We start from the raw sequence: 26,519 nt of genomic DNA, 5'->3' as shown, positions 1-26,519 counted from the left end.
CCAGTCGCCATTTCTTGCTGCATAAACCAGACCTACAACTTGATCTCATCCATTCATGTTCTCTTCATCATGGACTTGTTCTTTTAATGAACTCAGCTTCCTCAATCAGTATCAGATAATCATTCATTCGAAATTCGATCGGCCTATTCATAACCAAGACGTACATGCATCAAGTTGGCAATCCAGTCATACAATAGCAACTCTACCTCTACAACTACACCACCCCGAAAGTGCTCCTTTGACCTAAATACCCGATTGACCGTTCCAGCGCCAGTCATTCATCGCCTGCCCTATATATGTTCATTAGAAGAAGAAGAAGAAGAATATCTAGATAGATTATATCCTAGGCACCACCATGATAGCCAACAGCGGTGTCCAATCTCGTCTCGTCTCATCACTCATTTCACGCTCCGTTGATTTGTGCCCAAGCCAACGAGCTCAAACATTATGGGGATTATAGCCACCGCAAACCAGGCAATACCTAGACAAGGATTAGTACTTGCAACAGCCAAGGTTTCGAAAACGGCTCACCTGTATAGACGACGAGCTTTGTCACAACTTCGACGTCGTATCGCACACGCGGCTTGACCAGTTGCGAAAACACCTCCTTCTCTCCTAACCCATCATCCGAACCCGTCACGACAATCTCGATCGGATCCGGATCTTCAGTCATAGGTGATGCTACGACCTCGCCATTGCCCATCAGCTTCTCGTACTCGGTAATGCGAGGCGGCTGAGAGCCCGACGCCACACCCTTGCCGGAGTGGTCCTCATGAACACTCTGAAGCTCGAGGTTGCTCGACTTGGTCTTCAGACTGTGCTGGCTGCTGACGCTCTCACGTCGCTTGCGCTCCCTATACGCCAACGTCTCGTATGCATCGGCAGCACTCTGCGGCCCGATAGAAACCGAGCGGCCTCGAGTCGTGGGATTTCGGATACTCTCGACCATGCGCGGGAAGTCTGATGGCGACGGGAAAAGAGTGTCCATGCGAGCGCCGGGAGGGACAGTCTTGTACTTGCTGGCAGGGGTGAAGAATCGTCGAGGCATGTTCATACCGACCTGTTCAAAGATTCGGAACGCGTGAGGCAGAAGCTTGAGCAGCAGAGGCTTCATCGTCTCACGCCATGCAAAAATAATAAGAACGCCAACGACAATTCTCGCCACATTCATTCCCCAGCCCAGGTGCGTAATATCCACAGTGCCTCCGCCATGAGCATGAGTCTCCCAGGGATCAAACGCAATCTTGCCATACGTCCATGTACCAAACTCCAGACCAATAACGACACCCGCAAAGGCGACGCTGTCGTCAAAACACGGGCAATCATCCGCGGGTTCTGGGTGAATGCGCACGAGAATCAGGATAATGACGCCAGCCACCAGAGGCGCAACCCAGGAGCTCGAGTGCATATACTCGTCCAACGGGGGGCCGTAATAGAATTCAAGCAGAGATATGCCGGCGCCCATGATGGAGCCGACTATGACGTCAAGAAAGCCATGCATGCCACAGTACAGGCGCCCAAACACAATCGACACTGCATAGAAGTAGGCGAGGAATTCGAGAGCGAATTTTGTGGTAGCAGGGAGGTTGTTTTCGGGGCTGTGCAATATCAAGAGGGCGTAGACGGCGACTGAGACAGCATTGGCGCTGTGAGTCGAAGGGAAACCGTATTCGAGAGCCGCAGAACCAGACATGGTAATTCGATGCAGGGGCGGCGAGAGAGGGCGCGGGAGCGAGTAAAAGTCCTTGATGAAGCCCGTCCAGAAGACACCGAGGGCCAGGATGTGGACGAGTCTGTACAAGTCTATCAGCCACACGGCTCGTTAAACGGCGGGCTCTACAACGTCGATCACAGGCGGCAGACCAGAGTCTAATCGCAGTCGCAATTACACCCAAGTCCACCACCAACTGGGGGTCGCATCGAGGTGCGGCGCAGCGCAGAGGGGGGAAACTGGAGATGAGGTGATGGATGACCTACCCCTTGCCAAAGGCAGCATATCCGCACCAGAAGCAGATGGGCAATCCGATCATGAAGAAGGTGTGCGTTCCAAGGTTCGCGGTGATGGCAAAGTAACTATCGAGGGCCGGAGTTCGCATCTTCTCCTGCATCCAGAGGAGGTAGGGCGTCTCCCAGCGGATCAGGGGGAGGGCCTGCTGGCGCAGAGTGTACCGCCATTTTGGCAGGGCGCGCTTGTCTGGGGCGGGTCAGTACAGGACACTTCAGGTCTCTGGCCAGACAAACAGTGATCGAGGCTTCTCAATCCCGCGTCGGGAATGTCGTCGTTGGTGGGCGTCGCAGGCGGGCTCGTCTTGGTGGTTATTGTTGTGGTGGCCGTAGCGCCGAGCGGCGGCGGGGCATCACGTCGCGGGTCGCTCATGGTTCAGTTGTCGAGGCGAGGCGAGCGAGCGAGCAAGCGGGAGGGAGGGGAGGGGAGGGGAGACGTCAATGGCGAGGGGGGTTGAAGAGGGCCACGGGACGAGCTCGAGGAGGAGGAAACATTGAAGACAGGCCAGAGCTGGAAGGGTTTAGGGGACGCTGGAGCACGTGGGGGAACAAGGCCTTAATGGACAAGCGCCCTGCCGTGGATGGAAGCCAAGTGATGGTAGGATCCTTGGTGGAAGCACGACCAGAGGGAGTTTAGAGTGGAGTTTTTTCAAGTGACGAAGGATGGAGGTAGGGCAGGTCGACGTAGACGTCTCTAATTAAGGTCCATTAAGGATGGAGGTAAGCACAATTCAAGCGTCCAGTGACGGCTCAGCCATTGTGGATAATATCCGTACCAAGGTAGGTATGGAACAAAGAGCCGCAGTTCTTCTCATTAGGGCACTCCGTAAAAGCCGTTGCGATCGTCGTCAACCTTTGACTCGCTCGCTCCCACAAAAACCCAAAACGACACCTTGTCCAGCTTCCCCCATTCAGCATCAACAGCCGAAGCAGGGAACGGACTTTGACGGGCACCAAACCCTTGTCTGTTATGGGGGTGCCCCCCCTGGGCCATGGAAATTGAAATCATGGAGGCCGAGGGCGAGCAAAGACCAATTAAGCCCTTGCAAGCCTTCTAACGCACAGAGGCACTGCTAAAGCGTACCTGTCAAGTAACGACCCATAGGCGCAATTACGCTCCTGGGCCGCTGAAGATACCCGTCATGACATGTGTTCATCCAGGAACCGATAGCTTGGCGAGGGTTTCTTCGCTGGAGCTCCGAGACCATGCCACAATGGCATCCCACCAGCCCTATTGGGGCATTGAGGCATATATGGACCCAGCTCATGAACACCGACGGCAGCTTTGGAGCTATTGCTGCAGAGATATTGTCAAAAAGTAAACAACTTGAAGCTTCGCGTCGTGTTGAATGTGTTGTAGCTGTAGTAAACCACAAATGCGTCTAGCTGGGCGTGGCGCAAAATCATCACTCCGCCCAGCTAACAAACCTCCACCCAAACCCATCCATCATCCACCAACTTATCGTCACCAATACATATCACTCCCAATCACGCGCCCCATCACGAGCTCCTCCTCTCCAATGGCTCTTCCCCTGGCCGGAAAACACTGCGCCGTCGTCGGGGCCACCGGCCTCATTGGCTCCCGGATTGCCGCCGCCTTTGCTTCCCGCGGCGCCGTCCTCTCCCTGCTCGGCCGCTCCGTCCTCGACGCCCAGCCCCGGCTTGAGCCGCTGCTTACCCCGTACGCCCCGGGCGATGGCGGCGAGGCCAGCAGCAGCCCTTTGAGGCACCGCTTTATTCGTCTTGATGTAGCTAAGCGGGATACTATCAAGGGTGTGTTTGGCGGTCGTGATCATGTAAGTCGTCATAAACCAAGATGCCCACCTGCCAACTGAACCACTAACAATGTGGTCCCTTCTCGCTCGCATAGACCCAAGATGATGCTGTAGGCCCTGTAGATATTCTCGTCAACTGTGCTGGCATCAGCCAAACCTCATTTCTAAAGAGGACCTCGGACGAGGAGCTTAGTGATGTTATCAATACGAACCTCATAGCTACAATGCTCGTCTGCAAGCATGCCAAAATCCGCCCTCACGGTACATCTCTCCAGTCTCAACCGTGTTCTTTAACCTCAACTCACATGCGTAGGATGCATCATCAACGTCTCAAGTCTCATGGCCACAAAAGGCGGATCCGGCGCCACAGCATACGCTGCCTCAAAGGCCGGCGTCGTCGGTAAGTGCTTCACATCCCTTGATTTATCCCACAACATACCCGACTATTGTACATTCCAAAAATAAAACGCTCACTTCGCGTCCTCGCAGGCTTCACCCGTGCCCTTTGCCGTGAGCTTGGTCCTCGCTCCATCCGCGTGAACGCTCTGCTTCCCGGTTGGGTAGCCAGTCCCATGTGGGATCGTAAGTCTTTTTCCTTTTCCGCTCCGTCCTACCCAATCCTCCAGGCGCCAAATCGCCAATCGCAGAGGTCAGTGCTAATGTACAACACGTCGTTTAGACCTCAAGCCAGAATTACAGGCTGCCTTCCTCAAAGACACCCCGTTGGGTCGTGTGGGCGCTCCTGAGGAGGTAGCCGAAGCCGCCGTCTTCCTAGCCTCCAACGCCTTTGCAAACAACTGCGTCCTAAACCTCGATGGTGGTTTAAGTGCTGCGTGACAAGGCGGTATCCAGGAATACTGATATCGCCAACTCGGATCATAGGTCCATCAGTCGTCGATGACGATCGCGCCGCCGGTTTCTTCTACGTCCACTACCTCGGGCCCTGATTCGACGAGCTTGGCCTTTTTCAGGGGCTGGCCACTGTCCTCAGCAAGCGGACGCTTGACGCCCTTGGGTTCAACTGACACGGCCTTTCCATTAAGCTCGCCGTTCCCATTCGCCTCAGCGGGCTGGGCTTTCTTGGGTTTTCGCGGGATTTGGGGCTTCTCTGTAAACGTGGCCTCGACGGGCTTCTTGTCCGCTTCGAAGGTCCTATAATATGTGAGCCTCATGTGGAAGTTGATATAAGAGTTGGCTTACCCTTCTTGAATGTTGATCACCACATTCACAAACGTGTCGTCGTCGTCCTGGTCAATCACGGTCAAGAAGCTATCCTTTTTGACACCTGCCTTGCTGTTAGTCTTGTCCATAGTGAACAGGGATTTGACCACCATACCAAGATCGCTAAGCTTCTTTGGAAGATTCTCGTCGTCACCATCCTCGAAGCATTCCACCAAAGTCCCTACGTCGTTGTTGACAACAAACTCCTTGCCCTCGTAACCCAGCTTATCCTTAACAATGTCATCAACAAGATCCTTGAGGGTCACCCGAGATGGATCCACGACAACGCTGGTAAAGTGCACGCTACACACTGGACACTCAGGGTTCGGCTCTCGGGACCTGTCAGGGGCCAACAGGCGAGCTGGTGCGAATGGTGTCAAGAAGACCTCCTTAGACTGCGCGTATTCTCCCTTCAGGACCTTAAAAGATTGGAGGACGCAAAGTCCAGCGACAATCGCATTCGTTGTCGCAATTGCAGGGATAATGTTACCGGCCATCTGCTTAGTGTCGAACCGAGATTTCCTATCGATTCCGAAAATTGTTGATCGAATGTTGGCGCTTGCGGCGACAAAGTCGAGAGTGTCAATGTCATCCTTGTCGAACGTGATGATGGGGTCGGAATCCTCAGGGGCTTTGTTCTTCTTGAGCTCCAGGATTCGCTTGCTTAGTCGTTCCAGACTGTCATTAAAAACCACAAGACTTTCCTCCAGAGACCAAATTCGCTGGTCATCGTTAAGGACGGCGTCCTTGTTGGCGATAGCGTCACTAGCTTGGGCGAGGACGACTTCGTACTTGAGAGCCTCGGGGGCTCGCCGTGAGCTCCACATACCCTCGACAGAGCGTAGTCGTTCAATGTCCGCGTTGAAAACCTTGTCGAACAGCATCTGGGAAAACTCAGGGGTGCCCACAGCATCTCGGATCTTCTTGAGAGCCTCCGACTCTTTCTTTAACTCCTCGATCTCCTTTGCTGTTTCTGGTCAATGCCTGTTCTGGCCTGGAAATTATTAAACCTACCATTATCAGCGTCTGTTGAGTGATCAAAAGCTGCTTGATCTTCGCTGGTACCGAATATTTCGCTATCATCTCGTTAGCGAACGCTCCTATCTGGCTTCGTCATACACACTTGAGAAGATAGCTCTTCCCCCAAACGATGCAGTGAATGGGTTGACTGGGAGTGCTCCGGATGGTGCACACGGGGAAGGACTTGGGTGCTTCCTTGGGTGTGCAGTCGTAGCACGCAGTAACGCCCTTCTTGATGACTTGAACCTGACCATTGAAACCGGTGGTGCCACTCTCAATAAGAGGGACATCGGCAGCCAGGCACATCTTGTTCACATGCCTCCGAGCCTCAAGGTTGTCCAGAGCATTGAAGGCAATGCGAAATTGACGGAACCATGCGACAGTAAACTCGTCATCCTTGATGTTTCCATGGTGGGCGACGATCTTGACGTTGGGGTTGAATCGTTGCGCAGCCTCTTTGGCGACCTGCATTTCGGTTAGCGGACCCGGTATCATGGCGTGTGTCGCGAGCAGGAGGACGCACCAGGGCCTTGGACTTCTTGATGTGCTCGTGGCGGAAGAGGAATTGCCGGTTCAGGTTGGAGAGGTCGATGGTGTCGAGGTCGACGATGTGAATTTCGCCGAAGCCGGTAAGCACAAGGTTCTTGAGTAGCTCGCAGCCGATGCCACCAGCTCCCACCATGAGCACGCGAGCCTGCGCAAACATTGTTAGTTGATAAAGAATGTTGGAGATGGATTAAACACGAGTCGCATATCGCGTGCTGGCACCGAAAATGCTTCGAACCATGGCATTTGGAAGGTGGTAGCGCGCTCAAAGTCGATGAGAGCCCGACTTGCTCAAGGCGCAGAAACAGGAACTCAGGATCGGCTGGGGTGGGCATACCTGTTTCACAGAGGTATTCAGAGACGCGCCGAGCGACTGGTGATTGTATCTGTCGCGCGACATGACGGGTGGTCGCCTTTGGGGCACGTTGGTAGTCGCGGAAGCGGCAGCGGGTTGTTGTTGGGGTTGTGTTTGCGGAGGTTGTTGCTGTTGTTGCGTCGCAGAAGCCGGAGCTGGAGCTGGAGCCGCAGCCGCAGCCGAAACTTGAGGCGCACTCGTCGCATCCATCGTCATCGTCACCGCTCAGCAGACACAAAGGCCGGGTTGAGGGAGAGCAGCAACACGTTCTGGGGGGTGCGCATACGGTGTAGGACGATGGGGTTCGTGTGCTTTTTTCGTCGAGATTCGCGATCGCTCGAGGTTGGAGGTTGGATGTTGGTGGTGAGAGCACGAGCTGAGAGAGGAAAGAGCCCACCTCTGGCACCCAGACGCTGCAAGACAAGAGGTACAGAGGATGCGCCGGCCCAATTACGTCGACTGTTGGTGGCCGGGGGCCAAGCTCCTTGGGGCCGGTAACAGTGGATAGACCCGCTTTGATTGGTCACCTCTGGCACGTCACCAAACTTCCAGGGCCTGACTCGGCGACCCGACGACCAGGCCTCCACTGTTTGATCCATGAAACCTGGAATAAGTGACGGCGACGGACAGCAAACATGCAGCGCAGGGACGAGCAAACGGGAAGGGGACGGGAAATGCGTGTTACGGAATTTCTGGTCAATTGGTCGTTTCTCGAGGCGTCCAAAGCAAGCAGCTTTTCATCTCGTTTCCACGTTTTGTAGAGCAGCCTCCCGCCCTCTTGGCAACTAGAGCCCAGTCGCTCAGTGACTTTCAGGAGTAGGTTACTGTAGGACTGTGACCGCGGGGTGGCTGCCCGTCGTCGGAGAAAAAAAAAGGGATCTCAGTCAAAGAAAGTCCAGACCGATGATTCAGTCAACTACCAACTTCCATACCACCACATTCACTCCTTGACTCTTCTTTTCCACTCCTTCACTTGGACTTCCCATTTACTAAAACTCATAGAATAGGCCTCCAATTTTTGCCTATTTTCTAGAACCATGTCCGACGACGAGGTTGACACTGAGCTCCTCGAGCTCCTCCGCCAACACCTTCAAGGCAAGGTCACAATCGAGGAAGAGCCCGAGACTGGCGTCCTCGAGAGCGCTGAATACGTCTACGACTCTTGCATTGATGTTGCTGTCGACATGCGCGCCTCAAAGAAGGCCGCCGAGACCATATACCAGCAGATGCAGCAGAAGAGCTACTCAACTGCAACCTGGTCCGAGCATGAACTCCATCCCAAGGCCAAGGACGAGAGCACCGTCAACTTTATCTTTACCATGGATCTGCTAAACTTTTCTTTCTGGTCTGAGCTACCTGAAGATGAGAGGTTTGCAATTGAGTATCGCGGCAAGAGGTGGACTGGGTACTGGAGTCTGGTTGCGGCGCTACAAAGGGCTCTTGATGAAGGTCAGTCGCATTCTGTCATGACAACTCGTCGGTGTTTCTAACCTGACATCTTCAAAGGAATTCCCATAACGGACCCTTTTTATTGGCAAAATGAGGACGAGTGTACTCTTGAATCTCTCAAGCACGTCTTTAGGTCGTGTACAGAAGAGGAGATCCCCCTCCTTCAGGAGCGCCTGGACTGTCTTCGAGAGGCCGGTCAAGTTCTCGATCAGGTACCACTACCCTCCTCTTTAGAACGCCTCGAAGCTCTAACATCCTTTGAAGAATTACGATGGCTCCATTCCAGAGCTCATCTACGCTGCCGATGGTTCCGCAGCACGTCTCGTCAACCTCCTGGCCCAAGACTTTGACTGTTTCCGTGACGAGCACCGCTTCGAGGACGGCAAGATGATTCGCCTCATGAAGCGGGCTCAGATCCTCGTCGCCGACCTCTGGGCATGCTTCAATGGCGAGTCCTACGGCGAATTCCGCGACATTGACAAGATCACTATGTTTGCCGACTACCGCATTCCCCAGATCCTCATGACGCTGGGGGCGCTGTACTGCTGTCCTGCGATTGCTGCCGCCATCACGGACAAGAAGATGATAGAGAGCGGGTGCTCCTGGGAGTTGCAGATTCGGGGTGAGTTACCTGCAGTGCATAGCCAAGGTGCATACACTAACGCATAACAGCATGCAGTATCTGGTGCGTCGAGTTGATTCGACGAGAGATTCTACGCCAACACCCAGACGCCCACGTCAACGCCATCCTGATAGACTTTTTCCTCTATGACAGCATGAAGGAATTAGAAGCTGCCGGCAAGGAACCTATTCCCCATCATCGGACAAGGAGTATATGGTACTAGACCCTAGACAAGGCCGCAAGGCCATCAACCTCTAGATCCTGGGAGTGTCACGGAAAATGGAGTTCGGGTTATAGATTCGTCTCTTCAACGACTTCTTCACCATGATAGAATAAAAATAGTTCAGGCAAGAGACAAGGCCTCATCGGCAATCCATGACACATTCCCCTAAACGCCATGCTCCCATTCATTCCCCCGTTACCGTAAACGACATGAAAATAGATCAGCTCCCCACCGCAGTGGAGTTGAGAATTTCATCCATATGTGCCCTTTGAATCTTGTTGCCCTTGGTCTCCTCCTTTAGGAGGACGGCAAGGACCTCAACTGGAGGGTTCAGACCAAGACGCTCAGCTCGCTTCCATCGCTTCATGCGAGTAGTGCCGATACAGGGCTGCCAATGTTTATTAGTTAGGTCTCGTCGAGAGGACCAAGGTGACTTACTCCGTATTGCGAGCTAACATCAAAATATCGGAGGACCCTTTCGCTTAGCGGTACACCCTGTTGATGCAGCCGGGGAGAGGTCCACTGCTCTTCGATCGTCTTCCAGTACTTCTTGATTTGCGCATCCGTAATCTGCTCCGCGCGCAGTTCGGCCTCGGACTTTTCTGGCTCTGGCGCAACCTCTGGCTGCTCCTCCTCCTCATCCACTTCTATAGGCTCAGGCTCCTCGACGACAACCTCCTCGGCCTTGGTCTGTTTCGGGGCCTGAGTGGGGTCGATCTTTGTGATGGAAGGCGAGATGATGGACTTTTTGGCACTCTTTGCCACATTCTTTGTAACTCTACTCGAAAAGCTAGTCAGGGTGGACTGTCCCTTGGCAGGAGGGCCGCGGCCGCGTGCGCCGCCGGCTGATCTTCGAGTTGCGGGCATGCTGGCACTGTTATGTGTGGGTAGACGAATGATGCTCGATGCTGCAGGTGTCGCAGGTATGGTGTAAGTCGGTAATGTCCTACTTTCGCAACAGACAGGTCAAGGTGGAGTGAGGATGATCTAACCCGCAGACAGGTGTTAAATATGGGGCAATTGATGATAATTCTGTATATAACCGGGTGCCTTTGATGGTGGGCGCAAGAGGTCAGCGGCCAGGATGGCTATGACGGGGGAGACAGCCTTAATATTGGCGGGGCAACGCGAGATTGATACGAGATCACGTGAATACGCTCGTGCCTCAAGCCTTCAGTGATGTCGGACGAAGCTCTCATTATCGTCCAATAGGACTCATATCTATCGCAAGACTGTGTCTTTTATGAACTTGTTGCCCTTGAATAAAGCGGCGAGTCCTCATGGTATCGCGATAATCAACCACCAGTAGCCTCCCGGTAGAAAGACAGGCTCCTGTTGGCGCCCGCTGTGCAAAACATCTCGCTCCTCGTCGTCTTCGGTAGCCACTTGACCGACCATAGTGCCTTGTTCGTTTCGCTGTGCGTGGCCACACAAGCCCTGCGCTCGATTGACCATACCTTGGCCTTGCCATCCATGGATCCACTCAACAGGTACTCGCCAGTATCGCTCCAGTCAAGGGTCATGATCCATGAAGTGTGGCCTGTCAAGTTGGCAGCATGTTCGCCATGCTCCAGGTCGTAGAGTGCGATAATGCCAGCATCTCCAGCGGCGGCAAGACGAGTGCTGCCTGGTGAGAAGGCAACCGCTCGCACGGGCTTCGCAAGTCCTAGTATCCGTGTTAATACACCACCATGAGTGAAGAGCAGAAGACTTGCCGGAGAGGGAATACAGGATTCTGCCTGTGTTGTTGTTGAAGATGTAGACAGACCCATCCTGGTGGCCGCTGGCAGTGTATTTGCCATCCCGACTCAAGTCTACGGACATGCCAAAGCTGCCCGAGCCACCGCTTCCAGTGTCAAACTCCCGAATCTTGGTCTTCTCCTCGCTGGTGATGTCCCAAACGTTGACTCGCCCATCATTGGTTGTCGTCGAAAGATAGGCGCCGTCCTCGCTCAAGGCCAACGCCCAGATCTCGCCAGGCTTCGCTGAAGGTCCTGTGACCTCGCCATCAAGGCTCCATTCACCGGTATCCTTGTTCAGTTGCCAAATCTTCAGCTCGCCCCCAAAGCCAGCGCTGGCTGCAACATTTCCGCTGCGCGAGGTGCAAATATGGTGACACCCTAGCTTGTGGGCATCGGGGATAGACTGCTTGAGAGGAATCGAGGGATCAGTAGTATCGTGAATATGCAGCGTCGAAGAGCCACTGGCTGATATCACAGCCTTCGGTGTTGCCGCGATGGAGTAAATGTCCGTGAGGTGGGCTGTGAGTTCTCAGTGACCAGTTCTTTCAAGCCTCTCACCCCGCGGCGGGGAGGTTAAACTTGCCGTTATCCACGGTGTGCGTGGTCAAATATTGTTTCGACTGTAAACATTAGCTATGAATGAATGAGATACTTTTTTATGTGTCTCGAGGCTCACCATTTCTCCTGCGTCGAGCCTTCCCAGCTAAGGATGTGGTTCGCAGGACTGTTGGATGACGTTGTGTATGAATCAAGACTTGAGGGTGAGCTGCGGATGCGAAGCCTTGGTGGGGCATCCGAGAGTTCACTTCGCAGGGCTAAAGAGTCAAGCCAAAGAGCCCCAAACAGATCAAACAGCAGAATGGTACACTTCAAGTTGTTTCAAGTAAGAATCTTAGTCATTGGATTTCACTTCTATCTTAAATGGGTTTGAGCTTTTACCAGCGCCATGGTGAGTAGACTATGTTTGAGCAAAGTGCTGGCCAGGGCATGTCTATATATCACAAGAATGGGCATAGGTTTGACACTTCTTTCTTATTTCTTATTTTGATATTCCTACAAGGCTCAAACGAGCCGAAACGCCCATGGTATGCATGATCCCGTGGTGACTATACAGACTCTTGTTACAGTATTGGTAGATCCTCGATAGGCTGTATCCTCTTTCACTTAGACCGACTGATCATTGGGGTAGTCCTGCCTCCAGATGCGCTTCATTTCTGCATTTACAGTTAGCACTGCATTCTTGGCTTCTCGTGCAAAGATAGAGAAGGAAATCATACCCTCAAGACAAGTCTGGCATAACCGATGTGTCCGCTTGATCTCGCCACAACCAGGACATCTGCAAAGACTGTTCACATCCTTCAACGCCTTTCCAGCCAGCTGCCTGGATCTCTTTTTCGAGTGGGAGACCTTGTTCTTTGGCACAGCCCGCAGCACGGATTCCCAGATATCATCGATGGTGGGGAGGTTCAGAGAGACGCCGGGGATCGCAATCGACAGCGACGGGAAGAGCTTCTGTGTGAATTGGCGGAAAGAAACTCTAGACAGGAGGCTCGGGGAGGAAAGTCGGGGGAGGAGAGCGGCAGCCATCTTGATGGAGAGGAGGAAGCGGAATTCGAGATAGTGGTGATATGTCGGAGTAAAGTCGATTCGTATGACGGTCGGAGGAGTACACGAGCGGAGTGCAACCTCGAATGCGGCTCCAAATAATCTTATCAGTTTCCCGATGCCCAATTGCTTGCCTGTTCCGTGACAAGACAATGCGATCCGTCGTTAAGCCCAACCCAAAGTCGCGATGATCAATTTGCACAAGGCTTCGATTCGAATTCCTAGCCTCAAAAGTCTGATGGGGGCTTCTTTCCCCAAAGTGCCGGCGGGCCAATCACGAGCTAGCGAGCGCACAGACGACATGCAACCAATCAGAAGCTTGGAGCGCGGCTTCCCCCTTTCTTTCGGTCCCTGGACCTCCCTGCTCCCTGACACCTCCCTTCTAGCACGGAAATTGTTTGTTTCCTGGTGGCAGGAGCAGCCCAGTGCCCAGTGCCGTGCCCGAAAAGTTCCCCCCTAGCATACATCGTGTCCGACGCCGCCTCTTCTAATCCTCCAAACTTCCAGCTTTCGCTGCATCACCACACGTCACTTTGACCGTGCCAACTGCTCGCGCTCGTGTCCTCCTTGTGCCTCGGTGCTCCAGTCTTTCTTTCTTGGAATAGGCATCGACATTCCCCAAGCTTCAACTCTTAGCGCTTCCTTCACTACTCTCATCGACCAAGTGTCCTCGTTCAAGATGGCTGCTGTTCCTCCCAACACCATCTACCCCCAGAGCCATGTCGGTTTCGACAGCATCACCTCCCAGATCGAGCGCAAGCTCTTGAAGCGTGGTTTCCAGTTCAACGTCATCTGCGTTGGTAAGTCTTGACATCTCACCGTCTCCAATCGCGGCCGTGATCTATACCGCCCATCACCCCATGGTCGGTGATCTGGCAGCGCGTCCTCCTGGATGCTCGTGTGCTAACCTCTGTTCGCATCGCAGGCCAGACTGGTATGGGCAAGTCGACCCTCATCAACACCATCTTCGCGTCCCACCTCATCGACTCCAAGGGTCGCTTCCAGCCCGATGAGCCCATCCGCTCCACCACCGAGATCCAGGCCGTCTCTCACGTTATCGAGGAGAACGGCGTTCGATTGAGACTCAACATTGTCGATACCCCTGGCTACGGCGACCTTGTCAACAACGACCGCTGCTGGGATCCCATCGTCAAGTACATCAAGGATCAGCACTCCGCGTACTTGCGCAAGGAGCTCACTGCACAGCGAGAGCGCTACATCCAGGACACCCGCATTCACTGCTGTCTCTTCTTCATTCAGCCCTCGGGCCACTCCCTCAAGCCCATCGACATTGTCGTTCTGAAGAAGCTTTCGGACGTCGTCAACGTCGTTCCCGTCATTGCCAAGGCCGACTCCCTGACCGTTGAGGAGCGTCAGGAGTTCAAGGAGCGCATCAAGGAGGAGTTTGCTTTCCACAACCTCAAGATGTACCCCTATGACAACGACGAGTTTGACGATGAGGAGCGCGCCCTGAACACCCAGATGAAGGTATGTCTTGCTCCAATGAAACGCGCGCCAGGTAAACGGTTGCTAACTGACACAGGACCTCGTCCCCTTCGCCGTCGTCGGATCCGAGAAGTCGATCATTGTCAACGGCCAGCAGGTCCGTGGCCGCCAGAACCGATGGGGTGTGATCAACGTCGAGGATGAGACTCACTGCGAATTCGTGCACCTGCGAAACTTCCTCCTCCGAACCCACCTCCAGGACCTCATCGAGACCACGTCCCAGATCCACTACGAGACCTTCCGTGCCAAGCAACTGCTGGCCCTGAAGGAGAGCAGCGCACACGGTGGTGCCAGCAGCCGACCCATCAGCCCCGCCGCCGACCGCGAGCTGAGCCGCAACTCGCAACGGATGACGATGAACGGCTACTAGGTCGACGACGTTTGTGCTTAAACTTGTGTTGGCGAGGGAGCAACGGCGTCTCTGGGCAGCTAGATAGCCCGCATTTGTTACGACTCTCGACATATTTCACGGCCTCATGTACAGCAAACCCAAAAAGTAGTTGCTTTGTCGGGGGGTTACGGCGGTCACATATACTGTGATTAACCGACAAAAGGCCTTTTTACATCGTTTCGATGACGTTGACAGGCGAGCACGGGATGAGAGCAGAACACTTGGGGGGCATTTGCTAATGCTTGGGTGCCGACGGGATTGTCGGTTCTAATATGGCTAAGTCTCAGGAGGTGGTTCTGCCGGCTCAGTCCATGTCGAAGCTGTACGCGACATTTTTTTTCATTTTCGTTCAGTGTTACCCCGGAGAGCTATCTTGGCCTTTTTTATGTTTTAATCAGACCGGTTACCCCATGCTCTATTATAGAGTTAGTTTCGTTGCCTAGGTACATAGTGTAGTGTATCAATTCCCACTGGAGTTTTTGACATGGATGGTTTGTGTCCTGACTGGCGTGAGGAGTGCGTCGAGATTGAATGGCGACTATCTGGAGTAGGACAGTCCTTGTTACCTTGACCTTGACCCAAACAGGCTGCCTGTTGTGTTAGGTGGGCGGTTCGGTTCCCAGCTGAGAGGTGTGCCACTCTTTGGGATGAAGACCCCGTATGACATGTGTGGTGGTCCTAGATTGATTGTGGTGTCGGACTTCGGTTTCTAACCAGTCCTTGTAGGTTCCTGTTGACTCCGGTAGATGGTCGTCAAAGTTGACCGTACATGATGGTTGATGGTGTTGGTGGTAAGTTAGGATACATGGATATTGTTCAGGGCCCGATGACCCAATATATCAGACAGGAACTAAACAAATGCTCACGGTACACATAAGCTGTAGCTTCCCAGCTGCATCGACAGCCCAAGCGTCGACTTCTTCGCCAGAGTCGGTCCAGGATCGATGGCATCCGTGATATTCGCTTGGCCTGCCCTTTGGTATAGGGTATGGCCTCGAGAAATGAACCACAACCCATCTTTAGGATCAACGCAGTAGCAGATGCACACAACCTGTGCTATGACTTTTAGATCGCAAGTGGGCTTGTCGTTGTTTCTCTGTCTTCATAACTCATTCACTGCAGATGATGGCTCTGTGAGTAATGGGCATATGGGCAATATCGCGAGGTGGGACTTATAGCAAGGCGAGTGGCCAGGAACGAAATCAAGAGAGTCACGAGGCTGGAACTCACCGACAATGGCATTAATAACCAGCCAAATATGCTACCGAGAGACATGAGCCTAGAAGACGGGATATACACCGCAAACGGTCATTCGCCGAAAACCTCATCAACAGCCTGACGATCCCGGATCTGCCAGAGGGATGCTTCAAGATAAAGAGGGTCGGCCGCAAAGGGCCCTGCATGATCCCTGCAAGAAGTGGTTTCACCTGTCCGAGTTTCATCAATGCGAACAATACTAGCGATATTGAGACGCACAGTCTGCATCTTATTTATCCGATACATTTGCGTGGGGGAAAGATAATTAGCCCGTGCTTGAGCAAGTCTTTTAGAGTATACGCCTCACGATTAAGCGTCCAATAGAACGATGCAGGACCGGAATCTCGGTCGCAGCCGCCACAGGGAGCTCCAGATAGAGCCCCTGAGGGGACCATACCTAGGTAGATAGCGACACAGAAACAAAGAAATCTATTGGGAGCTGGCAGGCGGAAGCAATCGTCCAAAGAAGACGGCGCTGCAACTCGTCTGAAAGGCCAGCCACTGCACTCACTGGAGTAAGGGGTGGTAGGACCCTTGCCCTTGCATCGACAGGGCATGAGGCGACCTGGCTCAATGGTGGTGGTTAATTTATGGGCAGCCGGTAGCCAAGCTTCGAAGCGCCTGGGCGAGATATTGTGACCATTGGATGCGGCATGGTGGCACACACGGCGGAGAGCAACCCTTAATGAGCCTGGGAAGAAAAAGGGGCCACACTACCAAGGGGATACATGCGCCGGAATGAGAGACAGATCTGGATCACCAGCGAGTTTAAACATGAGACATTGGCCTGGGTCATCGCTTCTCTCTGACGCATTCGACTCTGAATGACTTGTTGCTCAGCACCAGAATGCATTTTCGGGTAGAATGCCAGTCTTGGACGGAGGTTACACGGGCAATCTTAGCAACCTAGCAGAGTATCATCATACCGGCTTGGGTCGGTGGAATAGCACGTGGTCTGCTTCAACATGAAGGACAATACCTTACCGTCAAATCTCCCTCTCGCCGCAAACAAACAAAGCTATGCCGGGACCTGGGAGCCATCACCCGAGACTTAGAATTGGGCCAAGGTCTCGGCAGCAAACCCAATCTTAAGTTGGAGCGGTAAATATGATGGAGATCGTCGAGGCCATCACGTAGACCCATGCCTCACCGACAGGAGCCAAGACGAGGCGCCGAGCGTCGACTGCGACGCCGAGGAAGGCGCAGCGACGGTGAGGAGAGTGAAGCCCAGAGTGAGAGTCGCGACAAGTGTCTGGACGTGAAATTGTCAGTCTACGTTTTGGGAATGATGGCAACCCCCGGGCGCGGGCCCTGGACAAAACGTGGTGGGACCAGGAACGCTCCAACGGCGATTCGTCACTGGGCGGCGGCCAGTGGTTGAGGATTCTCCATGGCGTCCAGTGGTCTTCTGTCTTTGCGCCCAGAAGACGGGACCGGTCTCAGTGGCACTCGCCAGTGGCTGGCGGCCATCTCTCGTATGGCGTCGGCGCAGGGTCTGGGCATGACCGGGGTCAGGCAGTAGGGGCCCCATGACAGCCAAGGGTCCTTACTGCATCTGGCAAGAGGAAGAATGATGATATGAGACTTGACCTTCTGGATGGTGTTGAGGCCTGTTGCTATTGCTGCTGCTTCTTGTTAGACACGGCGGCGGAGATAGAGTCGTAGAATCAGACCCGGTCAAAGCAATGACCATAGCCAAGACCATAGGCCCCTCCACTTCATGCTGGTTAATGCCCAGAATGCCATGCCTCGCCATGGCCTTGGCCGCAATAGACTCGCTCGCAAATGTGATCAAGGAGTCCGTCCATCCATCGTCGGGAGCCCGTTCCCGTTTCGTATTTGAGCTTGCCTCTATCCGCTGTGCTTTGCCGCCTCCGTCCCGCTTGTGTCTCCAGTCCTTCCTTGTCACTGTCCATCACCTTCGACTTTAACCTTCTTCTTGTTCCTTTTCCCTCTTACTTCCCAATTTTCTCTCCTACCAACTCCATACGCTCCTTCCATCAAACGCCCGGTCCATAGTTCGGGCTGCGGTTCTGCCTTCGATTCTTGTCGTTCATTCCTTTTGCGACTCTTGCGCCTTTTCTCGTGCTCACCATTTGCCTCACTCAACACCACCACCAAAACACTCGACCAACGTGAGCTGACAAGGAGCTATTTGCTTCTCCCGAGATCGCAAGCGCCTGTATTCGACCTTATTTCGCTTTTTTGAAAACACACCACCCGTGAGCGCTGTAGTAACCACATAGTCGCCATGCTTGTAAGTTGGATCTCGCCGCATCGCATCGCAACAAATGCACCCCGCTGTTCTCGCCCGTCATTTCGGCCACTGACATGACCCCTCTAGATCAACGCTGCCCTCATGGCCCTTGGGGCCACGGTAGTCAGTGCCGTCACTCCCCTCGAGATCCAGGGAACCGACTTCATCAACCCCGAGACTGGCAACAAGTTCCAGATCGTCGGAATGGCCTACCAGCCCGGCGGCAGCGCCGGCTACGACCCTGCCACTGGAAAGGATCCTCTGAGCCACAAGGAGGAGTGTCTCCGAGATGCTGCTCTGATGCAGATTCTGGGTATCAACGCTATTCGCGTCTACAACCTTGACCCCAACATCAACCACGACGAATGCGCCAGCATTTTCAACGCCGTAAGTCGTGCACACAACATGGGACCTGTTGAACTGACATGACGCCCAGGCTGGCATGTACATGATGATTGACGTCAACTCACCCCTCCCCGGCGAGGCCATCACCTCCGAGAACCCATGGGAGAGCTACTACACCGAGTACCTCAACCGCACCTTTGCTATCGCCGAGGCCTTTGGCAACTACCCCAACACCCTTCTCTTCTTCTCGGCCAACGAAGTCATCAACAACATCGAGACCGCCGAGGTTGTCCCTCAGTATCTCCGCGCCGTCACCCGTGATCTCAAGGGCTACATCAAGAACAACCTGAAGCGCCAGATTCCTGTCGGCTACTCCGCTGCTGATGTCCGCGAGGTCCTCTGGGATACCTGGAACTACATGCAGTGCTCTGAATCCGGCGACAAGAACGACATGAGCCGCGCCGATCTCTTTGCTCTCAACTCGTACTCGTGGTGTGGTCCCGAGGCCACCTACAAGAGCTCCTCCTTCGATAAGCTCACCGAGGGTTTCAAGGACACTTCTGTTCCCGTCTTCTTCAGCGAGTATGGCTGCAACAAGCCCCAGCCCCGATACTGGAACGAGACCCAGGCCATGTACGGAAAGGAGATGACCCCCGTCTTCTCTGGTGGCGTCGTCTACGAGTACACCGAGGAGGACAACAACTACGGCCTTGTCCAGATCAAGGGAGATACTCTCCAGATCCTCGGCGACTTCAACCGCCTCAAGAACCAGTTCGCTAAGATTGACTGGAAGGAGGTTCAGTCTCAGCCTGCCAGCAAGAGCGCCCCCAAGGCCCCCGCCTGCAAGGCCAGCATCATTGAGGACGAGGGCTTCGACAACAACTTCACCCTCCCCGCCTACCCCCCTGGTGCTGACAAGCTGATCAAGAACGGCATTAAGAATGCTCCCAGCGGCAAGATCATCAAGATCTCGGACTGGAACGTCAAGCTCACTGTCAAGAACGCCGACGGTACCGAGATGAAGAACCTCAAGGTTATCCCTCTCGCCGACGACGAGTCAAACGCCGCGGGTAAGAACGAGGCCGACACTGGCAGCGAGACTGTCGAGAACAGCACCAGCTCGGACAACAGCACCAACAGCGATGATGAGGAGGATGCCGCTGTCCTCACCCGACCCATGATGTGGGCTGTCGCCATTCCCCTGGCCGCCATGATGTTTGCTCTGTAAGCGGCACACGGGTAGAATAGGAAGTGTAGGAAGGAGATTAGGAGAGAGCATGATTTAAGCATTTGGTGTTTGGAGGGGAGTTACGTGCGCATTTTACTTCTCGAAAGATGCAAAGAGTTACACGATACCAATCGTCTGTCTTCACTGCGATAGGGAGGTGAAGAAACGGGCGATTTTGCTTCTCAGGTTTCTTGTTCCAGTGCCTGATTTGATTAGAAGGATCCTTGATGTTTACCAGGATCCCAGTTGATTGCAATCAATACAACCTTGACTACCTACTTGCGCCTTGTTGTCTCGTATTGCCGTGTCCAACATTGACCATGCTCGATTGCCAAGTTGATCAAGATGGAGTGGTGATTGCACGAGTACCAAGCCACCAGACAGGAAAGACATTTCAGGCTCCGACTTGCATTGCTATCACATTATAGCTGGCTAGTGAGCTCCGAGGACGACCCGCGTCCGGTGTGATAAGGGGATACCCCGAGGACTATCAGAGTCCAGTGTCGTAAAGTCATGCCTAGGGGACGACCAGCGTCCAGTGTTGTAACGTGCTATCGATGCATTGAAGTTCATTTCGTGTTCACCCCCTGTGCTTCCCGCTTGTGTTCGTCGTGTATTCCTCCTCGTGTGTTTACCTCAAGCTCGTCTTGTAACGAGATCTGTGCCGTACTAAAGTGTGCAGGGAGTAAGTGATGCTCGACATCATCGCGCTGGATCAACCCCAGAGCCAGGACAGGAGAGAGGCCACTGTCGGCACACGCCAGGTCAGCGGAGGAGCATTCACTTCTTCCCGGGGTACTCACAGAATGACTTTGGCTTAGCCTTCTTTTCCTCGGACTTATCAGAGTCCTCAGGATCTCCACCATTCTCAGGAGACTGACGAGTCCCAGAGGTGGTCGTAACCTGGCGAGCACTGTGGGAAGTTGAATCGGAAGTGTTCCGGGAAGAACCTCCACGCCCGCCCCGGTTGTTGGAGTTGTTAGTGACAGGCGCAGCGTTGCTGGACATATCCGCCCAATCCTCACGTCGACTACCTGGGTAGTACTCTCCGAAGCTCCAGCCTGGATAGATGTGACGATCGTAATCCGGTCGGAAACTGCGGCGGCAATAACATGCTCCGCACGCATCATGATTACCAACATCAAGTGCTCGACAGCATTTCATACAGCAACCAGGACCATTGTAGACATCATCATCTTCATAGTTGTAAGAAGACATGACGAAGAGCTGTCATAACGTCAACAGGGGCTCGTCGTGATGGTGGAGAAGGGGCGAGGTGCTTACCTTGATGTGATAGATGACAGTGAGAGCTCACGAAGATAGTCGGGCTCTTGAGCCGATGCAAGGGAACTGTCACGGGTTGGCACAAGGTGAGTGACAGTAGGGAAGCATCGAAACTTGCCTTGTCGGGTCTTGGTAGCTGCTGGCAGCAGAGTGTCAGGAGAACGAGGTGGGAGGCGGTACAGAGTGCTTTGCAACATGATGAGCAGCAGGAAAGGGAGCACGAAGCTGGGCATCATACCAGTGCAGAACTGAGGGCAGTCAAGTCAGAGAACCGACTTGGTGAGCGACAGCTCGGGGAGATGGGGCGAGCCCAGGGGCGACGTGAACGTTCCATAGACGCAACGAGGACCCGGCAAGGGCAAGGGTGAGAGGAAGAGTGTGTGCTTGGAAGAAGTGGACGAGCGAGAACAGGAAAGAGGAGCGTGTTTGTGCAGACGGATCGAGTGTTGAGAAGATGAAGAGAAAGAGAATGAAAAGAGGACAGCGTTTGTCTGGGGGAGGAGAAGGGTTTTTGTATTGTCCCTAAAGACGACCTGCCTGCCTTACGGCATGACATCCACCTGCCGTGCATACTCTGGAGAGTCCTGGCGGCGTCCTGCATTTTCAGGCGTCTTAGGGTCTGGATTGCGTCAACACCAGGACACTGGATGTCTCGGCGGCGGGAGCGTGATAGGCCGTCGACCCCTCCGTTCGCCGTCCCGAAGGGACCCCGGCCGCCTATTGTGGGAAGGTCCGATCCGTTCGGTACCACGGCACATGACTTCCCAATACGTAGGTGCTTCCTTCCCTCGTTTGCAGAGGTTCACCCCCTCTTTCATCCTCGCCTTGGGTCTTTATTGAGGAAGGAGGTCATCACGGGACGGGTCACTTGCGTCTCAACAATTACTCAACAATGTCACACGGACCAGCTCGTCTGGTTTAAGAGGGAAGGAGTCGTCCTCAAAGGAGAGGAACTGAGCTTGGATGTAGAAGGAGTCGGCACTCTCCGGGAGACGAGTGGAAGATTCTGGTGAGAAAGGGGACATGTCTCGATCTTCAAGGCAGGAGCCATGCTGCGAAAGTACCTGGGTACATACGGAACTCGGCTGTCCATGGCCTGATATTCACATCCTACCCATGCGGAAGGACCAATCTCGTGGGAATGGTTACGCAGACGATGACGAGGAGCACTGCAGAGTTAAGGTGTGTGGTGGTACAGCAAGCCTCACGCCGAGACGGGTGAATAAGAGATATCCGGCTCCTGTTTCAGGTATCATGTAAGTGGGGGGTTGAACGGGACAAACGACCATGGGGGGAACTCGTTTGCTTGAAATGGGATAGAAGGAGAGAACAGACCGAGGACGAGAGAGCCTCATGCAGCTGGGCAAACGCATCAATCAACAATAAACACAAACGCAAGCACACAGAAGAACATCATTATGAGTGTCATCAAATCTATTAGCTTTCTTTCCGTCATAGAATACTGCCATACACGGCTTGGTTGACCCATCATCATCGGCCCCAAGCCTGGGAATTGCATCATCCGTTCTATCTTGCAGTACAAAAAGTCGTTCACTCCAGGTATCTTGTATATACCCGCGCCATCCCTTTATACCCGACTGACCACCCGGTCAAGATCTCTCCCCTTTAGCCCTGGAACTCCTGCGCCTTGCTCTCCTCCCACTTTCCGGGGATGAGAGCCAGGGGCACGATACCAGAGACGTGCATCTCGGGGCCAAAAATCTTGGCGTTGAGGCCGAGCTCCTGGGTGGCGGCCTTCATGTTCTTGAGACCCTCCTGGTAGTTGGGGCCAGCACGTCGCACCCAGATCTGGACGTTGTGCTCGGTCAGCTTGGGAGCAAAGTCCCGCAGCGCCCGGATGACTCCCTTGAAGGTGCTGGCGACGTTGGTGAAGTTGGCAATACCACCACCGATGAACAGGACCTTGCCCTTGTCGGACTCAGGGGCACGGAGAAGGAGGTCAAGGACAGTTCGGGCGTAGTGGTAGGTCTGGGACTCGGTGGGAGCACCGGAGTACTCGCCGTAGTTGGCGAGCTCATCAGCAAAGCCGGCAGAGGCAATGGCATCGGCGTAAACGACCGAGGCACCACCACCGGCGACCAGAGTCCAGATGCGGCCCTTGGCGTTCAGGACGGTAAGCTTCAGAGAAGCACCAGTCTTAGCATCGAGGTCAGCGATGTAAGCCTCCTCCTTGGTCAGCTCACGGCCGAAGGGGGCAGGGAACTCCATGGGAGGACCAGCATCGATGTTGACCTTGTCGCCGGTAGAAGCGGCGACGTTGGTAAGGCCAAGGGCAGCAGGAGATCGGGCAATAGCCCACTTGACGCCACACTCAAAGTCGGCAGTCTGGTCGAGCTTGGCAGCAAGATCCAGGAAGTGGACAGCAGCAGAGGTCTTGTCCTCGTTGGGGATCACCACCAGGGGGTTGATCTCGAGGTAGGTGAACTGGCAGTCGACGTAGACGGCGTACAGACGGGTGATGAAGTCGACGAGGACATTGTGGACGCCCTCGGGGACGTTCTTGAGGAGAGTAGCAGCAATCTCCTCGTTGGAGGGGTACTCGGCGAGGTCAACGGGGATCAAGAGCTTCTCAGCCTTGGCGTCAACATCACCGACATCAACACCACCCTCGTGGGTGAAGAGGATCCAGTCGCCCTATGGTCAATCGATATTAGTAAAAGCTCACACACGGAGATGGATCGGTGGCCCGGAGCATTCGGTAGATTTCCGACGGAGGGGCCCGAGCAGGCCAGGGGGCGGTCCGAAGGGTCCTTATCGCGGCATCCGTTCGCCCGTCGGTACAAAACAATGATTACCGGTAGAGCTTGAACGAACCCACAAATCTAGACCAGTTCGACTCTTGCAACGCCAAAATCACGAATACAAGTTGCCACAGGCCCCTTTCTCCTCCTGTACAATTTCCTCCTCTTGTCTTTTTTCATTGACTCTCTGGTGAGCCTTGCCGTTGAGACCCCCGAACACTCGTCCGGAGTACCAACCCAATTCGGAATCAAGATCTGAGGAACAAGAAACTTCAACTTACATCGCGGACCGAGTTGATGTTGATGTAGTACTCGGTGTCTTGAGGGTGAGGGACGAAAGGCTCAACGAGGAATTGTCTCAAGACGCCAGTGGTGTGCTCAACCTGCTGCTCCTTGCCGGCTCGCTCAGCAACCCAGGCCTTGGCCTCAGCCCAGGTCTTGTTCAGGGCAAGGAGACCACTCTTTCCTCGTCTCTTGATGAGCTGATCGGGCTTTGCGACGAACTTGGCGTCGGACTGGAGGAGCCAAGGGTAGGTGACCTCGGCCTGGTTCAGAATGTCATCGACGTTGGCATCCTCGGGGAAGTACAGCGAAGCCAGTCTGGTAGGAGGGTTGTGCTTGGCGGGAGGAGGAAGAGGACTCGGCTTGATGACGGGAGCACGAGTGAGGTGGTAGTTGAGGATGGCCTTGCCGTCGGCCTCGAGGATCGACTTGGCGGACATTTTGGATTATGAGAATGGGAGATGAACGGGAAAAAAGGTGAGTATGGAATGAGCTGGCAAGTGTCTGCTTATTCCCTTTTTCTTGTTCAATTCTAGACCGAGGAAGCTGGTCAGCGGTCGAGTTCGGCGACAAATGGATGGATGGATGGATGACGGCTCGCAAGTGCGCAGTTGAGTTGCAAGTTCAACTTCAAGATGGAGCTGGAACTACAGCCAAAGCTACTCGGGCGCGAAGAGTGGATATTACGAGGACGAGTCTGGCGCAACAATCAAGGCCTCAGGGAAGCAATTGCGATTGCGATTGCGACAACTTGTCCAGATTGCACGATGCGAGGGTCGGCGGGGAAGAGCTCACTCACCACTGAAGCGGGCTGCGACAATGAAGTTGAAATTGGCGATTGAGAAGAACTCTGCAACAGGAAGCGAGAAGCAGAGATTATGACGACGAGATGAAGGCGAAAGAGGAGGGAGAGAGGATGCTTCAGATCAAGATGATGGGAGGATGAGAAGAGCAAAGAAAGAGGCGGGACGGCACTGAGTGAGGTGAGCTCTCTCGAAAAAACGAAGCTCCCAGGATTTTGGCGCCTCAAAGGGGAAGATGCGGGTGGAGTGGAGGGGTTGGAAGGGGGAGGGGGCGCGACAACCTGGCGGGCTCTGGGGCGGGCGGTCAGTCTGTACCTTGGGTACCTGGAGTGACAAGCTCGGCCAGCGCGTGGCCGAGGTACCTGGGCCCTGGAAAACCGACATACCCGCGGTCGCCAAAATTCATTGGGGACTGTCATGGCTGCCCGCCTGAAAAAGCGATGAGCTCACTCTGCGACATTCGAGGTACCGGTACATGCCGCCTTGTCACTTTGGCCCCCCATGCTGAGGACATTGGATGGAAGCTGTTGAGGACCAAGTGGACCAGGGGCGACACCTTACGTACGACCAGTTGACTCGACAAACCGCCGAAAACCGCAGCAACCATTTTGCACGCTACCTACGAATGGAACCCAGGTCAATTTCCAATTTCCCGCCACGGTGCTCATTTGCTTCAGAGCTTCTATCAGCTTCTCGGCATTATTCTTTTCTCTGCACTTTCTTTTGCGGGAGAGGGAAGCGTCGACGTTGACCGGCAACCAAACCGTTGAGCGGGGAGATAGTCTGCGGGAGCGAGCACCAGGGCAGGGCAGGGCAGGGCATCCGATGCAACCTGGCTCGAGGCTGGGGAAGTTTCCCGTCCCTGAGATAGGGAACGATTGGCTTCGGGTCCCGGGGATGGCTTTAGCGGTCGCGCCGGGTCTCAGAGCCCCTGATCAGACACCTTGAGCGCCACGAGGGCGACGCGAGACAAGTATTCTCATGTTGCACGCTCGCTGCGGTGACTGACCGACCTTGCGGTGAGGTGAGGTGAGGTGAGCTTAAGGCAATCATCCTTGACCCGACTGGACCTAGAGGCTCCTGCCCATGTCCGGGCGCTGAGCAGATGGAAGGACGCACGGTGGCTGTTTTAGCGGGTGGTCAGCCCGTGGGCGCCACCCCCGACCTGAGGTACCCTGGCCTTAGCTCACTCTGCCCCTCTATCCCCCTCCAAGTGGATGGAAGCTCTCACTCGAGCTGTTCCATGGACGATCCAGTCCACTCTCACAAGCCCACAATGGCCGGCTGGCTACGGGATCAAAGTCTTTCTCATCGCATCTACCTCCGACATTCGGTGGAGGTTTTTTCTGGCACAAGCGTACCTTATTGGAACTTCATGTTATCTGTGGAACATGAGTCGGATGGATCAGGAGAAGACAGTGGCTTCATCCCGCAGAAGCTGACCGTCGAGTTTCATTTCTTGGCGACACACCAAGCCAGGCGGACCCTTGTGGGAAGCCGGCAACCCTTGGTCTCGTCCATCTCTGCACTGCGCTGCAGCGATTCATTGCCGCCATTTCATTCACTCTGTATCATCCCTGAAAAAGGGCATGGGATTGGGACAAGATGACATGCCACCACACCACCAGCAAACACACAAGCGAGAGCTGACTGTTCTGCGGTGGCTGACTGGCCGCCCTGCCTCCTGAAATAGGGGCTTACGACATCCCGAGGATGCCTTTCAGGTTCATGCCGACGATCTGGTGAGATCTTCGACGACCATGGGCAATACAGGGAATGGGGTTGGCTGCCAGCTGGAGGCCAGATTGACCCCTCGTCTCACGAAACCCGGGCGAGCATCCT

The 26,519-nt window shown here is 54.3% G+C and overlaps 9 protein-coding genes across 9 annotated transcripts; 4 read left to right on the top strand and 5 right to left on the bottom strand.

Moving 5' to 3' along the window:
- Positions 1 to 398: 398 nt before the first annotated feature.
- On the bottom strand, positions 399 to 2,377 carry LRP88_10269 (phosphatidic acid phosphatase type 2/haloperoxidase; the record flags this gene model as incomplete). Its single annotated transcript, XM_083246733.1, has 5 exons — positions 399 to 481; positions 532 to 1,793; positions 1,978 to 2,189; positions 2,242 to 2,252; positions 2,362 to 2,377. 5 exons carry the CDS (start codon positions 2,375 to 2,377, stop codon positions 399 to 401), a joined length of 1,584 nt encoding a protein of 527 aa, XP_083097846.1.
- Positions 2,378 to 3,524: 1,147 nt separating this feature from the next.
- On the top strand, positions 3,525 to 4,616 carry LRP88_10268 (SDR family NAD(P)-dependent oxidoreductase; the record flags this gene model as incomplete). The annotated part of the gene is made up of 5 exons (XM_083246732.1): positions 3,525 to 3,800; positions 3,875 to 4,040; positions 4,093 to 4,179; positions 4,269 to 4,361; positions 4,459 to 4,616. 5 exons carry the CDS (start codon positions 3,525 to 3,527, stop codon positions 4,614 to 4,616), a joined length of 780 nt encoding a protein of 259 aa, XP_083097845.1.
- Positions 4,617 to 4,666: 50 nt separating this feature from the next.
- On the bottom strand, positions 4,667 to 6,726 carry LRP88_10267 (E1 ubiquitin-activating protein UBA2; the record flags this gene model as incomplete). Its single annotated transcript, XM_083246731.1, has 5 exons — positions 4,667 to 4,931; positions 4,980 to 5,967; positions 6,015 to 6,076; positions 6,124 to 6,485; positions 6,544 to 6,726. 5 exons carry the CDS (start codon positions 6,724 to 6,726, stop codon positions 4,667 to 4,669), a joined length of 1,860 nt encoding a protein of 619 aa, XP_083097844.1.
- A 1,232-nt stretch (positions 6,727 to 7,958) lies between these two features.
- On the top strand, positions 7,959 to 9,215 carry LRP88_10266 (queuosine 5'-phosphate N-glycosylase/hydrolase; the record flags this gene model as incomplete). Its single annotated transcript, XM_083246730.1, has 4 exons — positions 7,959 to 8,370; positions 8,518 to 8,582; positions 8,635 to 8,992; positions 9,043 to 9,215. 4 exons carry the CDS (start codon positions 7,959 to 7,961, stop codon positions 9,213 to 9,215), a joined length of 1,008 nt encoding a protein of 335 aa, XP_083097843.1.
- Positions 9,216 to 9,435: 220 nt separating this feature from the next.
- LRP88_10265 (DNA polymerase delta, subunit 4-domain-containing protein) lies at positions 9,436 to 10,082 on the bottom strand (the record flags this gene model as incomplete). Its single annotated transcript, XM_083246729.1, has 2 exons — positions 9,436 to 9,603; positions 9,654 to 10,082. The coding sequence occupies 2 exons, from the start codon at positions 10,080 to 10,082 to the stop codon at positions 9,436 to 9,438; spliced, it is 597 nt and encodes a 198-aa protein (XP_083097842.1).
- Positions 10,083 to 10,510: 428 nt separating this feature from the next.
- LRP88_10264 (WD40-repeat-containing domain protein) lies at positions 10,511 to 12,544 on the bottom strand (the record flags this gene model as incomplete). Its single annotated transcript, XM_083246728.1, has 4 exons — positions 10,511 to 10,838; positions 10,906 to 11,476; positions 11,541 to 11,577; positions 12,311 to 12,544. The coding sequence occupies 4 exons, from the start codon at positions 12,542 to 12,544 to the stop codon at positions 10,511 to 10,513; spliced, it is 1,170 nt and encodes a 389-aa protein (XP_083097841.1).
- A 697-nt stretch (positions 12,545 to 13,241) lies between these two features.
- LRP88_10263 (septin CDC10) lies at positions 13,242 to 14,438 on the top strand (the record flags this gene model as incomplete). Its single annotated transcript, XM_083246727.1, has 3 exons — positions 13,242 to 13,362; positions 13,488 to 14,050; positions 14,106 to 14,438. 3 exons carry the CDS (start codon positions 13,242 to 13,244, stop codon positions 14,436 to 14,438), a joined length of 1,017 nt encoding a protein of 338 aa, XP_083097840.1.
- A 3,529-nt stretch (positions 14,439 to 17,967) lies between these two features.
- LRP88_10262 (Glucanosyltransferase-domain-containing protein) lies at positions 17,968 to 19,546 on the top strand (the record flags this gene model as incomplete). Its single annotated transcript, XM_083246726.1, has 3 exons — positions 17,968 to 17,973; positions 18,061 to 18,357; positions 18,410 to 19,546. The coding sequence occupies 3 exons, from the start codon at positions 17,968 to 17,970 to the stop codon at positions 19,544 to 19,546; spliced, it is 1,440 nt and encodes a 479-aa protein (XP_083097839.1).
- Positions 19,547 to 22,456: 2,910 nt separating this feature from the next.
- On the bottom strand, positions 22,457 to 24,314 carry LRP88_10261 (uncharacterized protein; the record flags this gene model as incomplete). Its single annotated transcript, XM_083246725.1, has 2 exons — positions 22,457 to 23,485; positions 23,874 to 24,314. The coding sequence occupies 2 exons, from the start codon at positions 24,312 to 24,314 to the stop codon at positions 22,457 to 22,459; spliced, it is 1,470 nt and encodes a 489-aa protein (XP_083097838.1).
- Between the last annotated feature and the right edge of the window lie 2,205 nt (positions 24,315 to 26,519).

This window comes from Fusarium phalaenopsidis (assembly GCF_050370095.1).
Source record: "Fusarium phalaenopsidis strain FUZ10S chromosome Unknown contig_32304, whole genome shotgun sequence".
In the NCBI taxonomy this organism is placed as follows: Eukaryota; Fungi; Ascomycota; class Sordariomycetes; order Hypocreales; family Nectriaceae; genus Fusarium; species Fusarium phalaenopsidis.
This window is presented reverse-complemented; position numbering and strand designations above follow the sequence as displayed.